The 21761-nt window shown below is 32.4% G+C and overlaps 1 protein-coding gene across 3 annotated transcripts; it reads right to left on the reverse strand.

Moving 5' to 3' along the window:
* Positions 1 to 1222: 1222 nt before the first annotated feature.
* On the reverse strand, positions 1223 to 10094 carry LOC149219735 (Glucose-methanol-choline (GMC) oxidoreductase family protein). Of its 3 annotated transcripts, none has more exons than XM_089382658.1 (6): positions 9640 to 10092; positions 9348 to 9511; positions 6575 to 7216; positions 4265 to 4653; positions 1927 to 2492; positions 1223 to 1539 (listed from the first exon to the last, which is right to left on the reverse strand). In XM_089382658.1, exons 2-6 carry the CDS (start codon positions 9424 to 9426, stop codon positions 1476 to 1478), a joined length of 1740 nt encoding a protein of 579 aa, XP_089238784.1. In that variant the 5' UTR covers positions 9427 to 9511; positions 9640 to 10092; the 3' UTR covers positions 1223 to 1475. The 3 variants fall into 3 exon arrangements, with proteins under 3 accessions (XP_089238784.1, XP_089238782.1, XP_089238785.1); XM_089382656.1 differs by having other exon boundaries at positions 9348 to 9523; XM_089382659.1 differs by lacking the exon at positions 1223 to 1539 and having other exon boundaries at positions 1923 to 2492; positions 9348 to 9523; positions 9640 to 10094.
* Positions 10095 to 21761: the final 11667 nt, after the last annotated feature.

Raw genomic sequence — 21761 nt, forward strand, 5'->3', positions numbered from 1 at the left:
AAAAAAAACTTTCTAAACAAACTATTTGCAAAAGAAACTAATTTGTATAGGAAAAACTACCTAATATTGAGACAAATTAAGCTATGCTAATGCTTCTTGAATCATGTTTATCTTATTGCACAATGTTATAATGCCTCAACTTATGTTAATGACAGATTATAAATTGGCCTGTCTTTCATTTTATGTCTTGAACTTATCTAAGTTGCATATTTTTGTAATGGGCATACTTATTAGCCGACATCCTTATGTTGATTGCAGATTAAGTGAATATTTCATAATCTGAGGAGAGGGGTCAAACAATAAAGCTCAAACAATTAAGCTCTCTCCTTACAATCACATTCGAGGATATTGATTGCATCTATAGTCATTATATGTTCAAGACTTATAAGCTCATAAAGCTTATATGTGCTAACTAATGATCTCTCCTATTAGTTGAAGTAGTCAAACAATTAATTGTTAGTTCTAGTCCAATTAGCTATTTTTATAAACTTATATGTGCTAACTAATGATCTCTCCTATTCGCTGAAGTAGTCAAACAATTAATTGTTAGTTCTAGTCCAATTAGCTATTTTTATAAAGTTAAATTTATCAACTGCGAGTCATACATATGTGAGCTAAGATTAGCATATCTATTCATAGTAGTCTCAGTTTATATAATCATTTAGCTTTACCCCATAGCTTTAGTAGTGAAATACATAGAGAATTTATAAACTGATTAGATACATTCTTCATTAAGTACAAGTGAATAAAATAATACTATCATCTTTATATATATCAAATACATCAAACACTTCATATAAATGAATAAAATAAAATTATAATGGAGGGAGGAAAATTTGAACATTTTTCTAATAAGAATTGATTTCTCTTCCATATCTCCTTGTTTTGTTTTAGTTGCCAATTAAACCCATTAAAAATAAAAATAAAAACTTGCAAACCATATAAAATTATTTTTGAATAAATAATTTATAAAAACATAATTTAATATTAAATATTAATAATTTTTTTAATGTAATTTTTACTTAAAAAATAATATCACTCAACATTCATAATATAAATCACAAAAACTTATATTTAAGAAAAAAACATAAATTAAACCATAAAAATATAATAAATAATAAACGTTATATAAAATTCTTAATAATAATTTTTTATTATTTAATAAAATACTGAACTTTCCATTACTTTAATGATGGAATACATAAAGTATTTTTAATCTCCATCTTTAAAACCTCCATCATTTTTATTGATGGAATACATCAAGAACTTTTAGTCTGCATCGTTAAATTCATGAATGGATGAGATACATTATTCATTAAATACAAGTGAATAAATAATAGTATCATCTTAAATAGATGAAATACATCAAACATTTCATACACGTGAATAAAATAAAAATATATTGCAGGGAGGAAAATTTGAAAAATTTTCCATCAGAATTGATATATCACTTTCATATGAGCCGAGCACAGCTACTATCTCCTTGTTTTAGTTGCCAAGTGGACACCTCGGCCTCTCAATATGTTGACTCCCATGTATCTGCCATCATGAAATTTTGTAAAATAATTATAACAACCAACCTTGTTTATTTTATATTATTCAAATTATGCCTTACTAAAGGTAGATTTTAATGATTATCCATATAAAAAGGTAGGAAAGGCTGTTGTCACATTTAAAATATCTTTTAAATAACATTTTTGGGTTTATGGATGGTAAATTAATTATTGAATTTGTAAATAAAGAATTTTTAACTAAATATATAAAATCAAAATATTCAATTATATTTAAAAAAGGTTAAGTAATTTGTTTATTAATTAATTATTTAATTTAGTAATTATTTTTTTTTGCAAAATATTATTATGAAATAAGAATTTATGAAAATAAAAGAAAAAGGTAAAAAATAAGAGGTTAGAGATTAAAACTCACCTTCCAAGCATCATGACAGTGGCTTGAGGATTGGTCCCTGGAGAGTTGTTGAAGGTGGAACCATCTATGACTCTGAGAGCATTTATGCCAAGTACCTTGTAATTTCTATCCACCACCTTTCCAACCTGGCACCCTCCATGGTAATGCCAAATAGTCATAACAGTATCCTTGCAAAATTGTTCTAGAGAAGTGGAATCATTGCTATGCTTGGGGAGAAGGTTCACTGGGAAAGTGCTTGTTAAGTTCTCTAAGGATGCTGCAGAAGTGTCTGGGTACATGAAATTGCTAAATTTTGGAGATTTTACTATCTTCTGAATGATCCTCATACCTAGCACACATCTTTGTAGGTCAACTGAATCTTCAAAATAGTTGAAAGTTACTAATGGATTGTCATCCACATCTGTGGTGTTCAATACAAGTTGGCCCTTTGAAAGGGGTCCCATGATTTTTTCTAGAATGAAACCTCCCTGAAATGCTACATCTGGTAGTGCTTTTTGATTCTCAATTGCATGTGCTATGGCTTTTGGTGTTCTTTGCTTTGGAGGAACAATGGCCAATTGGCCTATCTGCAACATGCAAGAAATTCATGTTGTGAGATGTCTTTCTTTTTCATATAATAAAACATTTATTGGTTTATTACAAAGATAGAAAGGAAATAATGACAAGTTATATTCCTTACAAAGATGTGAAAGGAAGGTGATGAGTATTATGAACTATGTAGAATAATTATAAAAATATTGAAAATGAAAAAATCCTAAAATAAGTGATTGGTATACCGTAAGAAATTTAAAATAAGTAGATTTTATGAGTTAATGTTAATTAAAAGAATTTTAAGAATATTGATTATTAGAATAGAGGTTGTATTTTAGCAATAAAGTTTTATATAATTTATTATATTGATGGATATTATAAAAAATGAATTTCTATTAAAAAGGATTAATTTAAAATTTAGGAATTAGAATTAGAACTTGACTATTAAATATTATTCAAATAAATTAATTTATCTTATAAATAAAATATTTATACATATTACATCAAACAATGAAAAATAAAAATTTTACTATTGAATAATGTTTGAATTTCAATGGAACATCTTTAAAAAGAAAGATTTTACTATGGAATAAGATTTAAATTTCAATGGAAAATCTTAAAAAATAAAGTTATTTAATGTATAATTATAAAAAAATATCTATATTAAATAATGTTACATTTTCTAAAAAAAATATTTTAACCTCGTCTACAAATTAAAAATAATATATTTAATTAAAAATATATATAATTTAAATTTAGAATTATTTTATATTAATATATAAAAATAATATAATAAATTATCTATTGAATAAATAAATAAAATTATAATTAATTAACCCATAAAATTATGATATAGAAAAAATATATATATATATATATAATCACCCCAAAAATAGTCTCAAAAATATTATTTTAATTACATTATTTTTATGTTGTGCTGTAAGAAAACCATACTCTTTACTTTATATGGGTTTTGGAATTATATATATATTTTTAATTTATATATATATATATATATATATATATATATATATAAATATGCTAAAAAAAAAAAATATTAAATATTAAAAATGGACATTATTACTAAATAGTATGAATTGGTTGAGATTTTAATAAGTAAAATTGAAAAAGAATTTTTTATCACAAAGATAGCAAGCCCTCATTCTTGTTTATCACTATTTTTTTAATGAATGTGTACTAGTTAAATGGTATAATTTTATTTATATTCATAATTATGTAAAAGTATGATATAATATAAATATATATTTTATAATTATTCTGAGAAAAATATAAATATTATATTTAAATATATATATACATATAATTTTAAAAAAATAATAATATTTAAATTTTTAAATTAATAAAAAATTAAATATTTCAATTATATATTAAATTATTAATTTATATTATTTTATGATAATAAATATATCTATTATATTGTATTTTATATACATAAAAATCATGAAAAGAGAAGACCATTAAATTGATCTCTGCTCTTAAGTTTATGTCTATTGCTAATTCCCTTAATATTTGGTAATCAAAACAACATGGGTACTGTCAATTATTTGACCAGCCCATATCCATATGATTACAAAATATTGAGAGAAACAGCGATAGACAAAAATACCTGGTATTTGCATCCATGGTTATGAATGTACAATGTATGATAGATTCTTCAACCAATATATTAAAACCTGAATGAAAAAAAAAACCATTGAATTGGTATTTGCAGTCTATGTACGTTTATTAATCTATCATGGATTCATTCAACATGTTAAATTCAGTGGAATGAGCAAACGGAGGGTACCTCTGGTGAGAACATTCCAAAATGCCTGGGTGGGGACTCGGCCCCAAAGTCTGATCCGCTGGCAGCCTCGATGTAACTTCCGAATTTAGTGATACCCACAACTTCTATCAGCGAAACCTCCACGGGGTTCGGGGAGGGAACGAAGATCCCATTCATTGGATTGTCTGCCATACCCTGCCCCACCGCAGGCAGATCGAGCACCACTGGAATCTTCATCGCCCTCAGATGTTCTGCAGGTCCGACCCCGCTCAGCATCAGCAGTTGCGGGCTTCCCAGAGCCCCTGCAGAAATTATAATCTCGCTTCCCAAAACCCTCTTCAAATAAGCAGTGTGTTTTACCCCATTTTTATCTGTATATATAACACCATATGCCAGAGGCTTTGCCATTCCTGCACAAAAACCATATAGTAGCTTAAAGCAGAGTTTATAATCATTGATGTTATTTCAAATTCCTAGCAGATTAGGTTTTTCTAAAATACGAATGCTACATTTCAAGATGTTAAAAGAGCCTGAGCTTATTTCAGTATGTTATAATGCCCGAGCTTAAGTTAATGGCAGATTAGCATTTAGCATGTTATACTCCCTGATGTTCTGTTATTGGCACGAGCTTCTTGCACGATGGTTTTTCAATAAGAAAAAACAAACATTTTTCCTGTTAATATTAAAAGATGTTTATCAAAATATATATATATATATAGTTGGAGATCTTCCTCATGTATCTCAAATCCCACTTTTGTGAGAAAAACTCTAACTGTTTTCTACTCCTCAAATGTATAACCTTATTTTTAATGAAATGACCTGTGTACTTTCCTGATATGTTGCTTTCCTCTTTTATCGTTAAAGGTTAAATATTCTTAAAAAAGACTTTCTAAACAAAATTTCTGCAAAAGAAAGAAACTAATTTGTATAGATAAAATTACCTAATATTGAGACAAATTAAGCTAGGTTAATACTTCCTAAATCATAGTGAGCTTCTTGCATAATGTTATAATGACTCAACTTATGTTAATGGCATATTATCAATGGACTCTTTTTCATTTTATAGGTTGAACTTATTTAAATTACAGATTTCTATAGTGAGGCAGATTAAGGAAATATTTCAGAACTTGATGATTAAGAGAGGGGTCAAACAATTAAGCTCTCTCCTTACAGTCACTTTCTAGGACATTGCCTACATCTACAATAAGTTCAAGACTTATAAGTTCATCAAGCTTATAAGTGTTAAAGAATAATCTCTCCCATTAACAAGTAGTCAAACAATTAATTGTTAGTTCCATTCCAACTAACTATTTATATAAAGTTAAATTTAGCAAGTATGAGACATACATGTGTGAGCTAAGATTAACATATCTATTCTTAATAGTCTTGAGTCTATTTAATCATACAGCTGCAAGAATTAAATGAATGCAATTTGCTCATATCAAATGTGTTTCTTCATTCTTTGGACCTCTTTGTAAATCTTTTCAATATGGATGACAGATGCAAGCATCTTTGAATGCAAAAATATTGCAATCCATATAAGCTCATATTATTATAACAATCTAAGATAAGTTCACACTATAATAATATCCATATTATTATAACAATCTAAGATAAGTTCACAGTATAATAACATCCATATTATTATAACAATCTAAGATAAGTTCACACTATAATAACATCCTATGATAGATAACACATGGAATAAATTCAATTCTATGCCAGTTGGATGCATTTGCAATAGCATACTATCAAACTATGTTGAGCCTATTAAATTGTGTTGGCTTTGAAAGTAGAACTTGGGAATATTTCAGATTTGATGGATAGGAGCAAGGTCAAACAATTGATCTCACTCCTACTCCTAAGATTCCAAAATATTCCCAACATCTACAACTATCAAACTATGTTGAGCATATTAAATTGTGTTGGATTTGATTGTAAAACTTGAGAATATTTTAGATTTGATGGATAGGAGCAAGGTCAAACAATTGACCTCACTCCTACTTCTAAGATCCCAAAGCATTCCCAATATCTACAACTATCAAACTATGTTGAGCCTATTAAATTGTGTCGATATTGATTGTAAAACTTGGAAATATTTCAGATTTGATAGATAAAAGCAAGATCAAACAATTAACCTTACTCTTACTCCTAAGATTTCAAAATATTCCTCATGTTAAATTGGAAAAACTGAATCATACTTCATAACTGATAGTCATACTTCCGATATCCATCATGTTTACGATTATCATGACTATCCGACTATGTCATGCTTGTTAGCAATAGTTTAGAATATTAAAAAACATATTTAGAAGATACATTTTATATTACCTTTTGAGGAGAAGAGCACACGGTTAACGGTTGCATGCAGAAGGACCGTTAGCTTCTGAGGATCTGCATACTCTAGTAAGTCAGCTGCAGTGTGCCTGTTGCCATCATCGTCGAAAATAGTGCCGCCAATCTTGGTACCATAGATATGATCATAAGTGAAGCCATTATAGGGAGTCACCCCTACATCCAGAAGTGCATCTCGCACTGCAGATTGCCACTGCCTGAGACGTGGCCAGTGGGCAACTATTCGTTCTACCCATGGATACGATTCGTTCACGAGTTCGCCATCCCATCCCGCGTCCTGCACGTAATCCGGGCTGGCCCTCGTATAAAACCCTGCGTTCAGACAACTACCCCCTCCCAGAACCCGAGCCCTGGAGTTGATCACACCGTCTTCGGATATAAAACTTTGGGACGGTGAAGAGGGCGAGTAATCCCCTAGGGTTTTGGCGAAATTCTCCATCCTTGAGATGTTGCTGTTTCCATAAGGGCTTCCTCCTCTTTCCAACAGTAATACATTGAAGTTCTGTGAGAGCGTTGCTGCTAAGGGGCAACCTGCTGTGCCTCCTCCAACGATTATATAGTCAAAATGTGACGTGAGTGCCGATTCCGAGGCATTCCTTATGAATGTGTAAGATGGAGCTGTTTGTGTCCAAACAAATCAACAAAAAATCAAACTCGATTATGATCGTATTTGTAATGGAAACGAAATTAATGTGAGACATTATTTAAACACTATGTTTAGGTATTCAATTCAATATAAAGAATATGAGGTATTCAATTTAATGAGTGGAAGAAATGTATTTTTTCAACCTATTTTTTTAAATAGGTATCTAATTCAATATAAAGAGTATTAGAGTATAAAAAATGTATGGTTCCAATGTATTTTTTAAAATTATACTTAAAAAATTTGTTACTTTCTAATTTAGAAGTGAGATGTAGTTGCTTAGGCTAATTATTCTAGATGTTGTTATGGTTATTTTTTTTTATGGATTTCATCATTATAAATGTGTAAATTTTTATGTTTTAGAGACATATTAAATTTAATAAAATATTGTTATTTTGGTTTTTTATTTAAGAATTTATTAGTTTAGAGTCTACCAGGTCTTAGATAGATGATGATCATGTGATTTGTTAAGGCACTTCTTGATCTGAATTCATTGGTTCAATTCTTTGCCCCTATCAGGGTGAGTGATATATTGGACATGATAAAGATATAATCCTGCCAAGCTTAAAAAAAGAGTTTACTAATTTATATAATTAAAAAATTGTAATATTATAAATTAGCTTTTAAAATATTATGGAGATCCAAAAAATTAAAAAACATTATATAGATTATAAATATATTAAATTGATTGTATTTATTTTAGTAACTAAGAATAATGTTTATTATTCTCCTATCAAATTTAATTCATAATCAATATATTGTTATAATGATTTTGAAGATTGAAATATAAAAAATATCTCAATTTACATCCATAAACTTATAGAGTTTACATCCATTACTATTAATCTAAAATATTGATTCTTGACATGAATGAAAAAAAAACCAAAACCCTTGGTGTTTAAAAAAAAAAAATACTATATACATTAAAAAAAATTACAAGTACACATTTCATCTAAAATATTGATTCTTGAGGTGAAAAAAAAGAAAAAACCAAAAGCTTTCATATTTAAAAAAAATTACTCTATATATAAAAAAATACAAATACACGTTTCACCTCTTACCATTAGTACTAAAAGTAAAAAAATATCTTTTATATTATACCATAAAAAATATTAATTTATAATACTTTACCAATATTATTACAAAAATAAATACATTATAATATATCTTAATTAACCAATAAAACATAAATACACACTTCAAAGCATGAAAACTTCATAAATCTACACCTCATCTGAGAAATTAAAAAGAAAGTGTTTTTATATAATCAGGAGAATGAATGTACTCACTCACAAAAAGACACACTAATTTATCTTAAATTAACACAAATTTATTTTAATTTTAATAATTTCTCAACACAATACTTCTGCTTAAAACAAATTTGCTTTTATTTTAATAATTTCTGAACACAAACCTTCTGCTAAAAACTTTATTTTGCCTTATTTATCTCATAATTTATTTCGAATAAGACCAAAGTAGACCTAGATCTTCCACGCCCTATTTGCAAAATGGACCTGACAGTGCTAAATTTAGTCCACTGCTGCTGTGATCACAACACAATATTGCATACTAAAGGTGCAGGTTTTATAATTTTAAACACAATCTCATTATACTTAGACCTAGAATAAAAACATCTCTACCATCTAGGTTAATCTATTACATGGTTATTTTACTTAATAGTTATTTTTAGGGTAGAATTTGAAAATATTTTGGTTATTTTAGTTAATATATATTTTTATTGCAGATAGTTAGAAATTACCTCAAATAATTGATTTGGTTTTTATTTATCAATTTCCTAAATATGTGTGTTCTTATTCATCAAATTCTTAAATATTTCTAACTTAAATAAATAAAGTAAAACATATATACATAGCTTGGCAATCAGCTATTCTCAGTACTCTGTTGCAAAGCAGCTTAGTATGTAGTATCCATTACAAATCCTAGATAGATTCTACAACAGTGGCGACAAAAAAGTTTGCAGAATTAAGAGAACAAAACGCAAAAACCCATTAATAACGAATCCTGACTAAGGCAACCAGAGATCGAACTCAATCATTTTTTCAACTCAATGAAGACGATGATAAATTAGTAGAGTATGAATTCGACCTTTCTCTGAATAGCAGACACGAGTGATGCATAAAATTCCAAAGAGAGCAAGAATGATCTTCAATCCAACGGCCGCCATCTCTTTGTCCCGAGCAATTATACAAACCCTAATAAGCCAACGTCCACGTCCTTCACATGAAAAAGTTTATCCGCTGCAATTTCTCCTGCACATAACCCTTATGCAACAAGAAAAAAACGAATAGAAAGATTAATTTAACAAACATAACATCGGAGACTTAATATGCATACAAAGGCCATGAAGGCCTGCACACATTATGTGTGAGCCCAATACCTCCGATGGCATGCTATTCGCTAAAATTCTGTGGTCCTGCCATCAACATCACCAATGCAATGCCACTGAATTTCTGAGGACTCCACTGATTCGCCACTTAAAAAGTGTTTCCAGTCGCCTAATACCAGGAGAAACGCAACCCCTGTGACCCCCGGATGCGGAACGTTTGGCAACTTAGACCAACTTTTTGGGATTTTGTTGCTGCACGGCTTTAAGAACCAGATTCTGCGCAGGATCGATGACAAAACTATGTACTGATCGATCAACCAAAAGGAGCCACAACTATGATGAGTGGGCATACAGAGATGGTTTCTATCTTACATTTCTCCATCTGCTTTAGTGGATAGATTGTGATGTAACAATTTCTTTTTCATTTTTTTTAACGAATTTGGTGATCTAGCAAATTCGAATTTGGTGGTCTAGTAAATCAGAATTTTAAATGAGAATGATCACAAAAAAGTGGATAGATGGTGGTGTAACCATTTTTATTTTCTTTCTCGAATTGCTTGATCTAATAAATTAGAATTTACCCGACGGAGTTCTATTTTTTTATTTATATTTTGAATTAGGTTGAATTTAGATTTGGCTAGTCTCAATATTGGATTGTGATACCTTAGTCTAGGTTAGGGATAGCTTCATTATTGGATTGGGATAGTTTAGTTTAACCTGGTGCTGGTCTCAAAATTGGAATGAGATAGTTTAATAGTATAGGTGACAATTACACTCTGAAAATATAAATTTTTAGAGTATGTTTTTGGAAATTACAGTTGTTAAACTATACAATTTTTTCTATTTTCAAAATCTGGATCATCAGTGAAAAAGACAACACTTAGTTTAATTATCCAAAAAGGATTCCCTCCTCAACCCCTGCCGATTAAATTTAAAACTATTAACAAGATAAAAACTAAATGAGTCCGCACCTTATAAATTAACTTTCGAATTTAAATCATTACCAACATCTTAAAATATTAAAGTATTAACATCTTTTTAATCGGATCATACTTCAAAATTAAAGTATTAATACCCTTTTAATTGGTGGGCTCAAAAAACGTACCGATGCTTGCAGCCATTGACCTAAGTAATTTTAGATGTACCCGTTTCCATATTACGACATTCGTGGACATCAACATTAGGTGGTTTTTGTAAAGTAGTTTCACAATTAAGAACACCATTGAAGCACCAACGACGTAAGTATTTTAGATGTACCAGTGTCCATCTTACTAGACTCGTGGACATCAACACTAACTCGTTTCTGTGAAGGTAGTTTCACAATTAAGAGCACCGTTGAAGATTTGGATACTTAGTTTTGGTAGGTAAATGTTACTTAATTTATAGGTATAGGTATCAATTACTAGAATTTATATTATAGAAATAAATTTAAATTTATAGGTATCAATTAACATAATTTATATCAACATAATTTATATCAGAGAAATAATGGAATTTATCGAGTATCACGGATGGATGATTGAAGATGTGTGATATTAAGAATGATTAATAATAATAATTTTTAAATTTTTAAATTAATTATAATGAGAAGTTAGTGTAAAAATAAAAATCTGAATGTTTTAGTGGTTTTATGAGACAAATTACATTTATATGTATAAGAATTTTAATATTGAAAAAAATCCATATTAACTTGTTTTATTATATCACAAAATTTTGTGAGTAACACTTGCATGATTATGGTCCTGGAGTGTGCCCTAAAATTACTTTTTTTAGCTAAGAGCTAGTCTTCTTAGGACTTAAGGAAACAGGTTAACTGCCAAGACTTAGAGTCATCTAGCAGGAGTGAAACCCTGCCCCTCAAGAACCACCAGCTATTTAAAGTGGCATGGTTTTCCTTGAATAAAGATAATAAGTCAGTGTGCATTAATTCAGTCAGAGATAACTGTACTCACTACTACTGGTTTAACAACTGAATTATGACAGATTTTCCCAAACTGTTAAAAAAATTAAGCACTACAAAAATAATATCTAAATTTACCTATCTCCATACTAAGAGACTCGAAATGGACATTAAATGGTTGTTGTAAAAGTAGTTTCACAATTAAGAGCACCTAGACTCAGACTCGTGGACATCGACATTAAATGGTTGTTGTAAAGGTAGTTACACAATTAAGAGCACCGTTGAAGATTTGGAGTCATACGTAGATGTGTGAGTGTCCATATTAAGAGGCTCCTGGACATCAACATTAATTGGCCTTTGCTAAAGTGGTTTAACAATTAAGAGTACTGTTGAAGACTTGGAGTTATATTTAGATGTCTCAACGTCCCTATTACGAGACTCGTGGTCTGTGGACATCAACGTTTACTGTTTTTTGTAAAGGTAATTTCACAATTAAGAGCACCATTGAAGATCTGGATAATTAGTTTGCGTAGGTGGCTTTCACATAATTTATAAGTGTCGATTAACAGATTTTATTAAATGTAGTTTATTGCCCTTAAGGAATGGATGGTAGTTTCACAATTAAGAGCACCATTGAAGATTTGGATATTTAGTTAATGGATGGTAGTTTCACAATTAAGAGCACCATTGAAGATTTGGATATTTAGTTAATGGATGGTAGTTTCACAATTAAGAGCACCATTGAAGATTTGGATATTTAGTTAGCGTAGGTGGTTTTCCCATAATTTAGAAGTGTCGATTAACAGATTTTATATAATAGAATTAAATGGAATTTATTGCCTTCCTGGGATGGATGGTTTGAATATGTGTAATATTAATAATTTTATAATTCTTAAATCAATTATAATGACAAGGTAGTGTCAATGAAAAATCTGAATGCTTTAGTATGTGTAGAATATATTGATTTAATGACAAGGTAGTGTCAATGAAAAATCTGAATGCTTTAGTCTGTGTAGAATATATATATAGATATCCAAAATAATTTCATATTAATATATTTTAATATATCAAATTATGTATGTTTTATAAATATGTTATAATTCTTAAATCAATTATAACGACCAAGTGGTGTTAAAAGAAAAATCTGAATGTTTTAGTTTTTATAGAATATTTTTAAGTTATATATATATATATATATGATAGGATGGTATTGACATTGAAAATAATTTCATATTAACATATTTTAATATATCAAATTATTTATGTTTTATGAATATGAAGAAAAAATAACTATATAAATGTTTTATGAATATGAAGAAAAAATAACTATATAATTGAATGGTATATTATTTAATATAAAAAAACTATTACAAATGTGGTATAAACAGAAAATAAGTATATTTAAAATAAACATTGTGCATATATCTAATGTAAAATTGAGAGGAAGTACTAGAGCTTTTTATTACTATAGGGAATATTAATAACCAAAACATATTATATATTAAACAAATGGTGTATTGGTTGCAATAATGTTTTTAGGCTTTGATGTTCGAGATCCGATCTTGCAAGTCTCGACAATTTCAGAGGGAGCCTTTGGTTTGAAACTTCTAGCAAGCTTTCCCAATGCCCGCTGCGGAGCCCCACTCCCCCCCCCCTCTAGATTCCTTTGTCGATGCCGCTTTCGAGTCATTGGTGGCTTCCCTCTTAAAGTGTGTGTGACCTGCTGCTGCTTCCAAGTTTGTCAAGTGGAACATTGAGGTTAAAGACATCTCCCTGCTATCACACCTCCCTAGCTTACGCCGTGTGAGCGTTAATTGGGAAATTCATAGGTATGTGGCCCTCCCCCAGATCGATGGAAGCCTGGATTAAGAAAATCTAGAACCCCATGATGAAGGGTGAGATTGCCCTCTCTGCTGTTGGCAATGGTTTTTTCATCTTCTTATTTGAAAACAAGGAGGATAAGGAGGTTGTATTTCGTAATGGACCATATTTCTTTGGCTCCAGAGGGATGTATTTAAACAAATGGACTCTCGATTTTAACCCTGATGAGGACATACCTACTGCCATTCCTGTTTGGGTCAAGCTCCTGCATCTCCCTATCTCCTGTTGGAGCGACGATTGCCTTCAGGCTATTGGTAATGGAGTGGGGAAATACTTGGATAAGTTTGAACCAAAAGGCTCACAATTTTCCTGTGCTAAAATCTGTGTAGAAGTAGACTTGGAGAAGGGACTATCGACTAAAATTAACCTAAACTTAGGGGAATGGAAACACAGATAAGTCTTGGACTATGAACAAATCCCATTTAAATGCACACACTATCATGACTATTGTCACTTTGCTAGAGACTGCACCAAAGCTCGAAATGAAAAAAGTTTGGATGCCCTCGCAAAAACCTAAAAGAGCTTTGAAAGGTAAAGGTTCGATGTCAAAACCACGCGGTATGGTGGTAAACAATATGGCTCCGTCCTCCTCGAATCCTTTCAAAGTGTTGAGTGATGAGGATGTGGAGTTGGAAGCTCCCCCTCAGACAAATGTTGAGGAGAATCCGAAAATAGGAGAAGGAGAACTAGTAGTGGAAAGTAGCTCGAAGGAGGATAGAGGTGAAGCTACTCCGCCAAAGTATGTTCCTGTCACTAATGCACCCCCAAGTAGCCTGCTCAAAGGTTCAGATCGTGTTGTCACTCAGAATTTATCTAAACCATATCCTAGGCTGATGATTGCAGTAGCCAGGAAACCGACACCACTAAGAAAATAGGGAGACCAAACAAAAGGACACAGAGAGAAAGAGAAGAAGAACTAAATAAAAAACTGGGGAATCAAACAATCATCTTAGAAATTTTTAAAGGGAAAAATATAAACAAAGAAGGAAAGGATGGTGGTCATTCCCCCTATGCCCACAAGTAATGAAAGTAATTTCTTGGAACATAAGGGGGCTAGGAAACCTTGCTAAAACCCTAGCAGTTAGAGATATAATCAAACAAGAATCTCCATCAGTAGTATTTCTTCAAGAAATAAAGTTAGAAGAAGTGGAGGCTATGAAAGCAGTTGGAATTTTTTGGAGAGAGAGCTCAAGGTCAACACAGTCCTCAAGGGGAGCTTCAGGAGGGCTAGGCATATTTTGGTTGAACAAGGAATTTACTTTGGTTGAAGAAATTAAGACAAAATCTTGGATTATGGTTCTTTTGGAGGAAAAGGACACAGGGGAAATAATTCCCCTCATAAATATCTATGGTCCAGTGCTATATAGAGATAAGGAAAAATTCTGGGCCTCATTAGAGGTGATAAAGGAAAGGAATTACCACACTAATAGTATAATGGGAGGGGATTTCAATACAGTTCTAAATGTGACAGAAACAAGAAGTGGGTCTGCGATCACGGACCCCTTTAGAGACAGAATGGAGGAACTAATGGAATGATTGGACCTAATTGAGATCAAACCAAAGATCGAAAAATACACTTGGTCTAATAGAAGGTCTGGAGCTCATCATATTTTTGCTCACTTGGATAGGTTTTTGCTGCATAGCAACTGGCTTCTCAATGGTTTGGAATGCTTTTCGTCTATTGAATATCAGGGAGACTCTAATCATCACCCTATCATGATTTCATTGGAAAAGATTGAAAATCTTGGGTTGTTGCCTTTCAAATTCAATGCAGATTCATGCCAATATGAAGAGGCTGGGAATATGATAAAGCAAGGCTGGATTTTCCATGTCCAGGGCTCACCCAACTATGTTTGGGAATCTAAGCTAAAAAACATCAAAAAAGAACAGAGGAAATGACTTAAAGAGAAATATTAGCCCCCAAGGAAAAAAAGAAGAGAGAAACTCCAAGAATTAGAAGAACATTACAATATGATGGAAAATATACATCTCAAAAATCACATATTCAAAGGGAAAAAGATCTTTCCACTCAGATATTTAATCTTAACAGGCAAGAGGAAAATTTGTGGAGGATTAAATCTCACAGCCTTTGGTTGAAAGCTGGGGACTCTAGCACTTCCTACTTCCACAAACAAACAATGGCTTGAGAGAACATGAATAGAATCAAGGAAATAAAGGCAGTGGGTGGGAAAACAGTCAGCACCTCAACATAAATCAAATTGGAGGCATATGATCACTTTAAATCTCTTCTCAACATGGAGTGCATTCCTTTATAAGGTGCCGTTGATTTTCTTCGGGAATTTCCCCAGGTTGTCTCCCTGCCTTCTAATCTATCTCGCACTGGTGAAATTTCAGAAGATGAAGTTCAAAATGCGATTTGGAATTTGGAACCTGAGAAGGCTCCAGGTGCAGATGGTTTCTCTATTAGTTTTTATTGTATATTTTGGAGTGTCATAAAAAAAGATATCATTAAGATGTTGAATTATAGCTGAGTTAAAAAGAAATTGGGGGGTTGCACTAACTCTTCCTTTCTCGCTTTGATTCCAAAAGAGGCCAATACCGCCACCTTCTCCAGATTCCGCTCTATCTCGCTTTACAATTCTTCCTATAAAATCTTGACGAAAATCATTGCCTCTAAAATCAAAACCCTGCTCCCCTCCATAATTTCCGAGAACCAAGGTGGGTCATGCATCATCAGAACATCATAGATAATATCATCCTGGTGCAAGAAGCAATGCATTATAGAAAAGAAGAGGGAGAAGTTGTAATGATCATCAAATTCGATATGGCAAATGTGTTTGACCCAGTAAATCACTCCTTCCTCTTCCTCATCATGGAAAAGTTAGGATTTAGTAATGAATTCATCTCTTGGATTAAAGCTTGTATTGGTTCACCTTGAATTGCCCCTCTTATCAATGGTCGGCCTACCCCCTTCTTCATTGCATGTAGAGGTCTTCATCAAGGTTGCCTTCTCTCGCCCCTTCTTTATATAATTATGGCTAAAGCTCTAAGTAGTAATTTAGAAGTTGGGGGATTGGATGGTTCCCTCCTGGGTCTTAATATTGCAAGAAATTTCAGAGGAATTAATCACTCTCAGTTTACCGATGACACTCTTCTGATTGGAGGAGCCTCATTGGCGATCTCTTCTTAAAAAAACTCTAGATGAGTTTCTTCTACTCTCTGGGGGTTTGATCAACAAATTGAAATGTCAATTAATTGGCTGAAATTTCCAAGGGGAAATGATGAATGTCATTGGACGGTTGTTTGGAATCCATGTGGACCTGCATTGATCTTCCTTCAAATATCTTGTGATTCATATATTCCTAAAACATGCCTATGGGGAAGATTGGGAAAATGTACTTCAAAAAATAAGGAAAAGGGTGCACTCCTAGGGAGTCAGATGGTTCAATTTGGTAGGGAGAGTTACCCTCATCAAATCTGTTCTATCTTCCCTCTCGATTTATTTGGTTGCTAGCCTCTTAGTTCTAAGTTACATCAATCAACAAATAAGCAGGCTCATCTAAAAATTCTTATGGCAAGGAGGCAAGGGTAACAACCACAAAGTCCACCTAGTTAATTGGAATTTGGTTAAGAAACCAAATAATTTGGGAGGATTGGAAATAAAGGATCCTAAACTAATGAATCTGGTGCTGGGGGCTAAACTGGTATGGAGGATCCTTTCGGATTCCAATGAGTGGTGGAAAAAGGCCTTTCTAAGGAAACATTTCCACAAAAATGATCTCATTAGACTAGAGGATGAATCATGGGAAGGGAAAGGATAAAAAATATGGAGATTGTGCAAAGCCTCATCATTTCTCATTTTGAACCATCTTGGCTAGATACCTAGGAATGGGAAACATATTATTATTGGATCCGGTTATGCGAAAGGCATTGACCCGACTTTCTCTGGCTGGCTGGTGGAGCATGGTTTCTCCCACCTTGTGGATATCTCCTGTTGGGATGATTTGGGTTTCTGGTGTGGGTGGCTTCCACTGGAATTGCCTAATCACCTTCCCTTGCATTGACATCCTTTGATCGAAAGTCTTAAAGGTTTCGCTCCAATAATCACTAGCAAGCTAGATAGACGAGCCTGGTTGGGAGGGAAATCCAAGAAATACTTTGTTAAAGATGACTATGTTATCTTAATCAAGAACCCCTCCCCACCCTTCTTCCATCTAAATTATGGGGAAAATTTTGGAGCGATGATGGACTTCCTATGGTTAGCATATTCTTCTAGGAATTGATCCACAAGAGAATCCTTACGATAGAGAAATTAAAGAAGAGGAAAATAAGCGGTCCCTCCCATTTTTCTGTGTGGTAATGTGGAGGAATCCATCAAGCATTTATTTTTCCATTTTTCCTTGACTGTGGATGCCTGGAACCATGCCCTAGTGCCATTGGCTTCCATCCCATAAATTGTGGATGATTGGAGTGACATGTTTATTCATTGGAAACATAAAAATCCCTGCTCCCAAAAATCTCTGTTAAGATGTTGTTAGATGACAATTCCTAAGTATATGTGTTGGTCGATATGTCTATGTCATAATTAGGATATCTTTCAAAATCAACAACATAATTCTTAAACTGCTGCAATCAAAGGAATGACGCTACTCTTTGACGTTATCTCTTCCTGGGGCTTCGATGCTTCTTACATGAATGAGATGACTAGCTCTGAAAACGATTGGCTCAGAATCTCCAACTCCAACCTCAAATATCCTCTCTGAAAGTCTTATGATCCTTTGCCCTTCTGTATCCGACTAAAAGGGGATGAATTTATTGAATGGAAAAGGGAAGTCAGGAGCAATCAACTGTATTTTGATGGAGCTTCGAAAGGTAACCCTGAGGAGGCTGGAGTGGGAGGGGTAATTGTTAATCTCTAAGAAAAAATATAAATAAAGTATGCATGGGGTCTTGGCATTGTGACAAACAATCAAGCGGAAGACCTTTCTCTTTGGTAGGGTCTAAAAATAATTTTTTCTAATGGTATAAAAATTTGTCTATAGTTGGCGACTCCATGATGATTATTCAAAAATGTATGAAGCTCCTTGAGAATGTCAATCTTCTCAATGATGTAACCTCCTCAATCATGGCAAGGATTATTTATCTGTTAAAAAAAATTGAAAAGGTAAATTTGTTCCATGTGTTGTGTGCCAATAACCACTTGGCGGATGATCAGGCCAATGTGGGCGTGATGCTGGAACATGGTAGTTTATGTTTAAATCAAGAAAAAACCTCATGTCGCACCCCCTGATTTGTAGCACTAGGCCGACAATGTATTGTGGGGGTATGGGTATTCAGAGAATTAAGTTGGTAGTTAAGATGGTTAGCTCCCTGATGCTCCTCCGCAGTGCTTTGGAAGCTGGGATGGTTGGTTTCGAGTTAATGCACAGGTGTGGTTCCATTGGAATGTAGATCATGTATGAGGACATGTAGGCATCATGGTTTTGGTTACTCATCGAGATATGCAATATAGCCATGCATGCAGGGGAAGATGGTACAATCACATTACGATTCTGGTTAATTTTAGTGGTGGAAGAAATGGAGGGAATTTGCCTTGACAAGACTCTAAATTGGCTAGCATTTATGAAGGGTAAGTTTGGGAGGAATGTTGGGGCTGAACAGGCCATTATATATGGTAGATGGATATGGTTAGTTAATCAAAGAATAATTATTGTCTAGATGTGGATTGTTGCGAAGATGGCCTTCGCACATAATGACAGTGGTGGAGGCTAAGGGTTCGAAAGCTCGAGGTCTAGTCATGGCAGTGATGAAAGCATCGAGAATTTTGTGGAGAATTATTATAAACAAGTTATAAAGGATATTGTTTAGGAAATTAACAAAAGTATGGAAGTTCTCTATGCTCAATTATCTAGATTGGGTAAAGATATGGAATTATGACAGAAGACAATGGAAGGCATGTGTATTGATGTGATTAGCATAGAAGGTGGATAGCATCGAAATAAAAGTGGAAACTGCTACTGTCGGGGTTTTAAAAGGTTTTTGGGGTTAGGGAAGCCACGATCTTCAATGATGTTGGTCTTGGGGTTGCTACTGCTGAGGTTGTTGTTGTTGCTAATGAGGTTGATGACGTAGAGGATGTCATGGAGGAATTGACGACTACTATGGATGAACTTGCGAGAGAAGAATTCAATCCCAGTAGCTGATAAAAGTTTTTTGTTTAAATATTATATATATGCTATGTTGATGTATAGAATATAGTGGTTTTTTTCTGGAGAGTCTACAGTTATAGTTATGCTCAAAGACTATATAAAAATAATGCGAGGACCAAGAGTGTCCCATTCCAATGTAAATCGATGGAAATTGCTAAGAGCACAATCTTGAATTTTGTACGGGACCTAGCCCTTTTCTAGTTTATATAATGAAAATGCTACCGATTTGTTTAAAAAAAATAATGTTTTTAGGCTTTACAAAATCCAAACCTATTTTTTTCTTGGTAGGAGTTAAAACCTTGTGATCTACAATTTTGACTATGAAATTGCAATTTCTCCAATTGAAGTAGAATCTCCTCATATGGTTCACTTGTTTATATCAAGACATTTTTAATGGTAACTTTTATTTGTTATTATGGATCCACCATTTTATGATAATTGGTAACTTTATTTCCAATATTTGGGACCCATGGACCTATTACTTCATTAATGTCTCTTTTTTATTCAATCTTGCCTTGTCCTCTACTGATTCTATTTAGTCTTGAATCTCAAGTGGATTTTGGCACCCTAAAATCCTTAACTCACTATATATTCAAATCCTTATTGAGCACGAGTGATAGGTTATCTATAGGAACAACCCATGCAACTTGGAAAACTACAAGCCATGAATCCATTTATGAGAAGGGAAGAAACCAAAGGGACTAATGCAAAATGGAAGAAGCACTGACCCACAAAGCCCAAAAAATCAAACCCCACTCTTTGCACTACTATAATTACGGAACCGACTCATGACAAATGAGAAGATTGAGATGCTTCTCACTCGCTCTATGAAGGGTACCCTCAACCATGACTATCATCAAGAAAAAAATGTAGATCAAACATAATGAAATTCAAATTCCACCAAACTAAACTCAGAAATGGCTTGAAGAACTTGCATTAAACCCATGAAATCATGGAGGAAACATATGAGATAGGGGTATCTAAAACATCTAGAAATAGCCTTATAATAGGCAAGTTACCTTCCCTTGAGAAGTTATTATGGTAATAACTTTGGGATCACTTTGTTGTTTGCATGCCATGAAGTAAAGAATGAGCCATCTTCCTCCTCTATTCATAGGAGGAGGGAGAATAATTGATTGGCATGACAAAATGGATTTCATGCATACCACTCCATTTAAAGGTGGTACAAATTAAGAACATAGTGGGGGGATTTGATCCACTTATTCCTGCACTAGTCACGGGGAGATAATTTAAAATAATATTTTTGTAATACACTAGTTGGAAGTGTAAAGAAGCTTTGCGTTAGGCCCTTATGGAAACGAAAAAAATGATGAAAAGCTCCTCACTTTCTACCATTAAATCTAAATCTTTGAAATCTATAATTTGTAATTAATATTAAAAATAATTTTTTTTGTAACCTTGGTGGGACTACATCTTCATCATGTCCAATATATCACCCCTATCGGGGCGGGGAATTGAACTGGTGACTTCACATCAAGGAATTCCTTAATAGATCATCTGATCACCATCTATCTAAGACCCTGTGGACAATTAATATTAAAAATATAAAAATAACATTTACAAACTAATAAATATGATAAACAACATATTAAAACTATTGATTATATGAAAAATATTATTAATAAATAATTTTCCCCAATTTATTAATAAATATACTTTTAAAATATTAATTAAAATATTAATAATTATTAATTAAAGGGTGTACTCTTTTATATATTAAAAATATCAATATCATAAAACGAATTTATTATTATATTAAAAAATTAAAATATTTACATTTCAAAAATATTCAAAAGACCATCAATATTATTAAAGAAAATTGAGAAAAATATTAATAAAATTAAGTGTAGTAAAAGCAAACGTCTTCTATTAGGGTGGAGGAATTGCCATGACAGTTACAAGTGGTCGAAATCTGGCTAAAAAAATTTCAAAAAATATCACAGTAGTAGTGTTTGAATCATGTTTTTTATGGTGGAAATGGATGCAACACCATCAAAAACCTTTGGGGCACCCAAAATATTAAAGTTGGACAACTGTAACATGGATTTACAAAACTTCCTACGGATTTTATCAAAATCTTACAGGAATTTCCATGATTTTCAGGGAAAATTCGCAACATGGTTAGACTATAACCAAAATTAATCCCTTCGCATGATTTTTCAATCTTTTATGATCTAATATTTTATAAGTATTTTTTAATA

Source organism: Pinus tabuliformis, chromosome Q (genome assembly GCF_031772625.1).
Source record: "Pinus tabuliformis cultivar Carrire ecotype Pingquan chromosome Q, CPIR1, whole genome shotgun sequence".
Classification (NCBI taxonomy): Eukaryota; Viridiplantae; Streptophyta; class Pinopsida; order Pinales; family Pinaceae; genus Pinus; species Pinus tabuliformis.

What these genes read in the sequence shown, in the direction of transcription:
- LOC149219735 (XM_089382658.1), bottom strand. Translation starts at nt 9,426, where the DNA reads ATGGCGGCCGTTGGATTGAAGATCATTCTTGCTCTCTTTGGAATTTTA. An exon ending in TGTCTGCTATTCAGAGAAAG is followed by an intron (nt 7,217 to 9,347) that starts GTCGAATTCATA and finishes GGACACAAACAG; the next exon opens with CTCCATCTTACACATTCATA. An exon ending in TGTGCTCTTCTCCTCAAAAG is followed by an intron (nt 4,654 to 6,574) that starts GTAATATAAAAT and finishes GTTTTTGTGCAG; the next exon opens with GAATGGCAAAGCCTCTGGCA.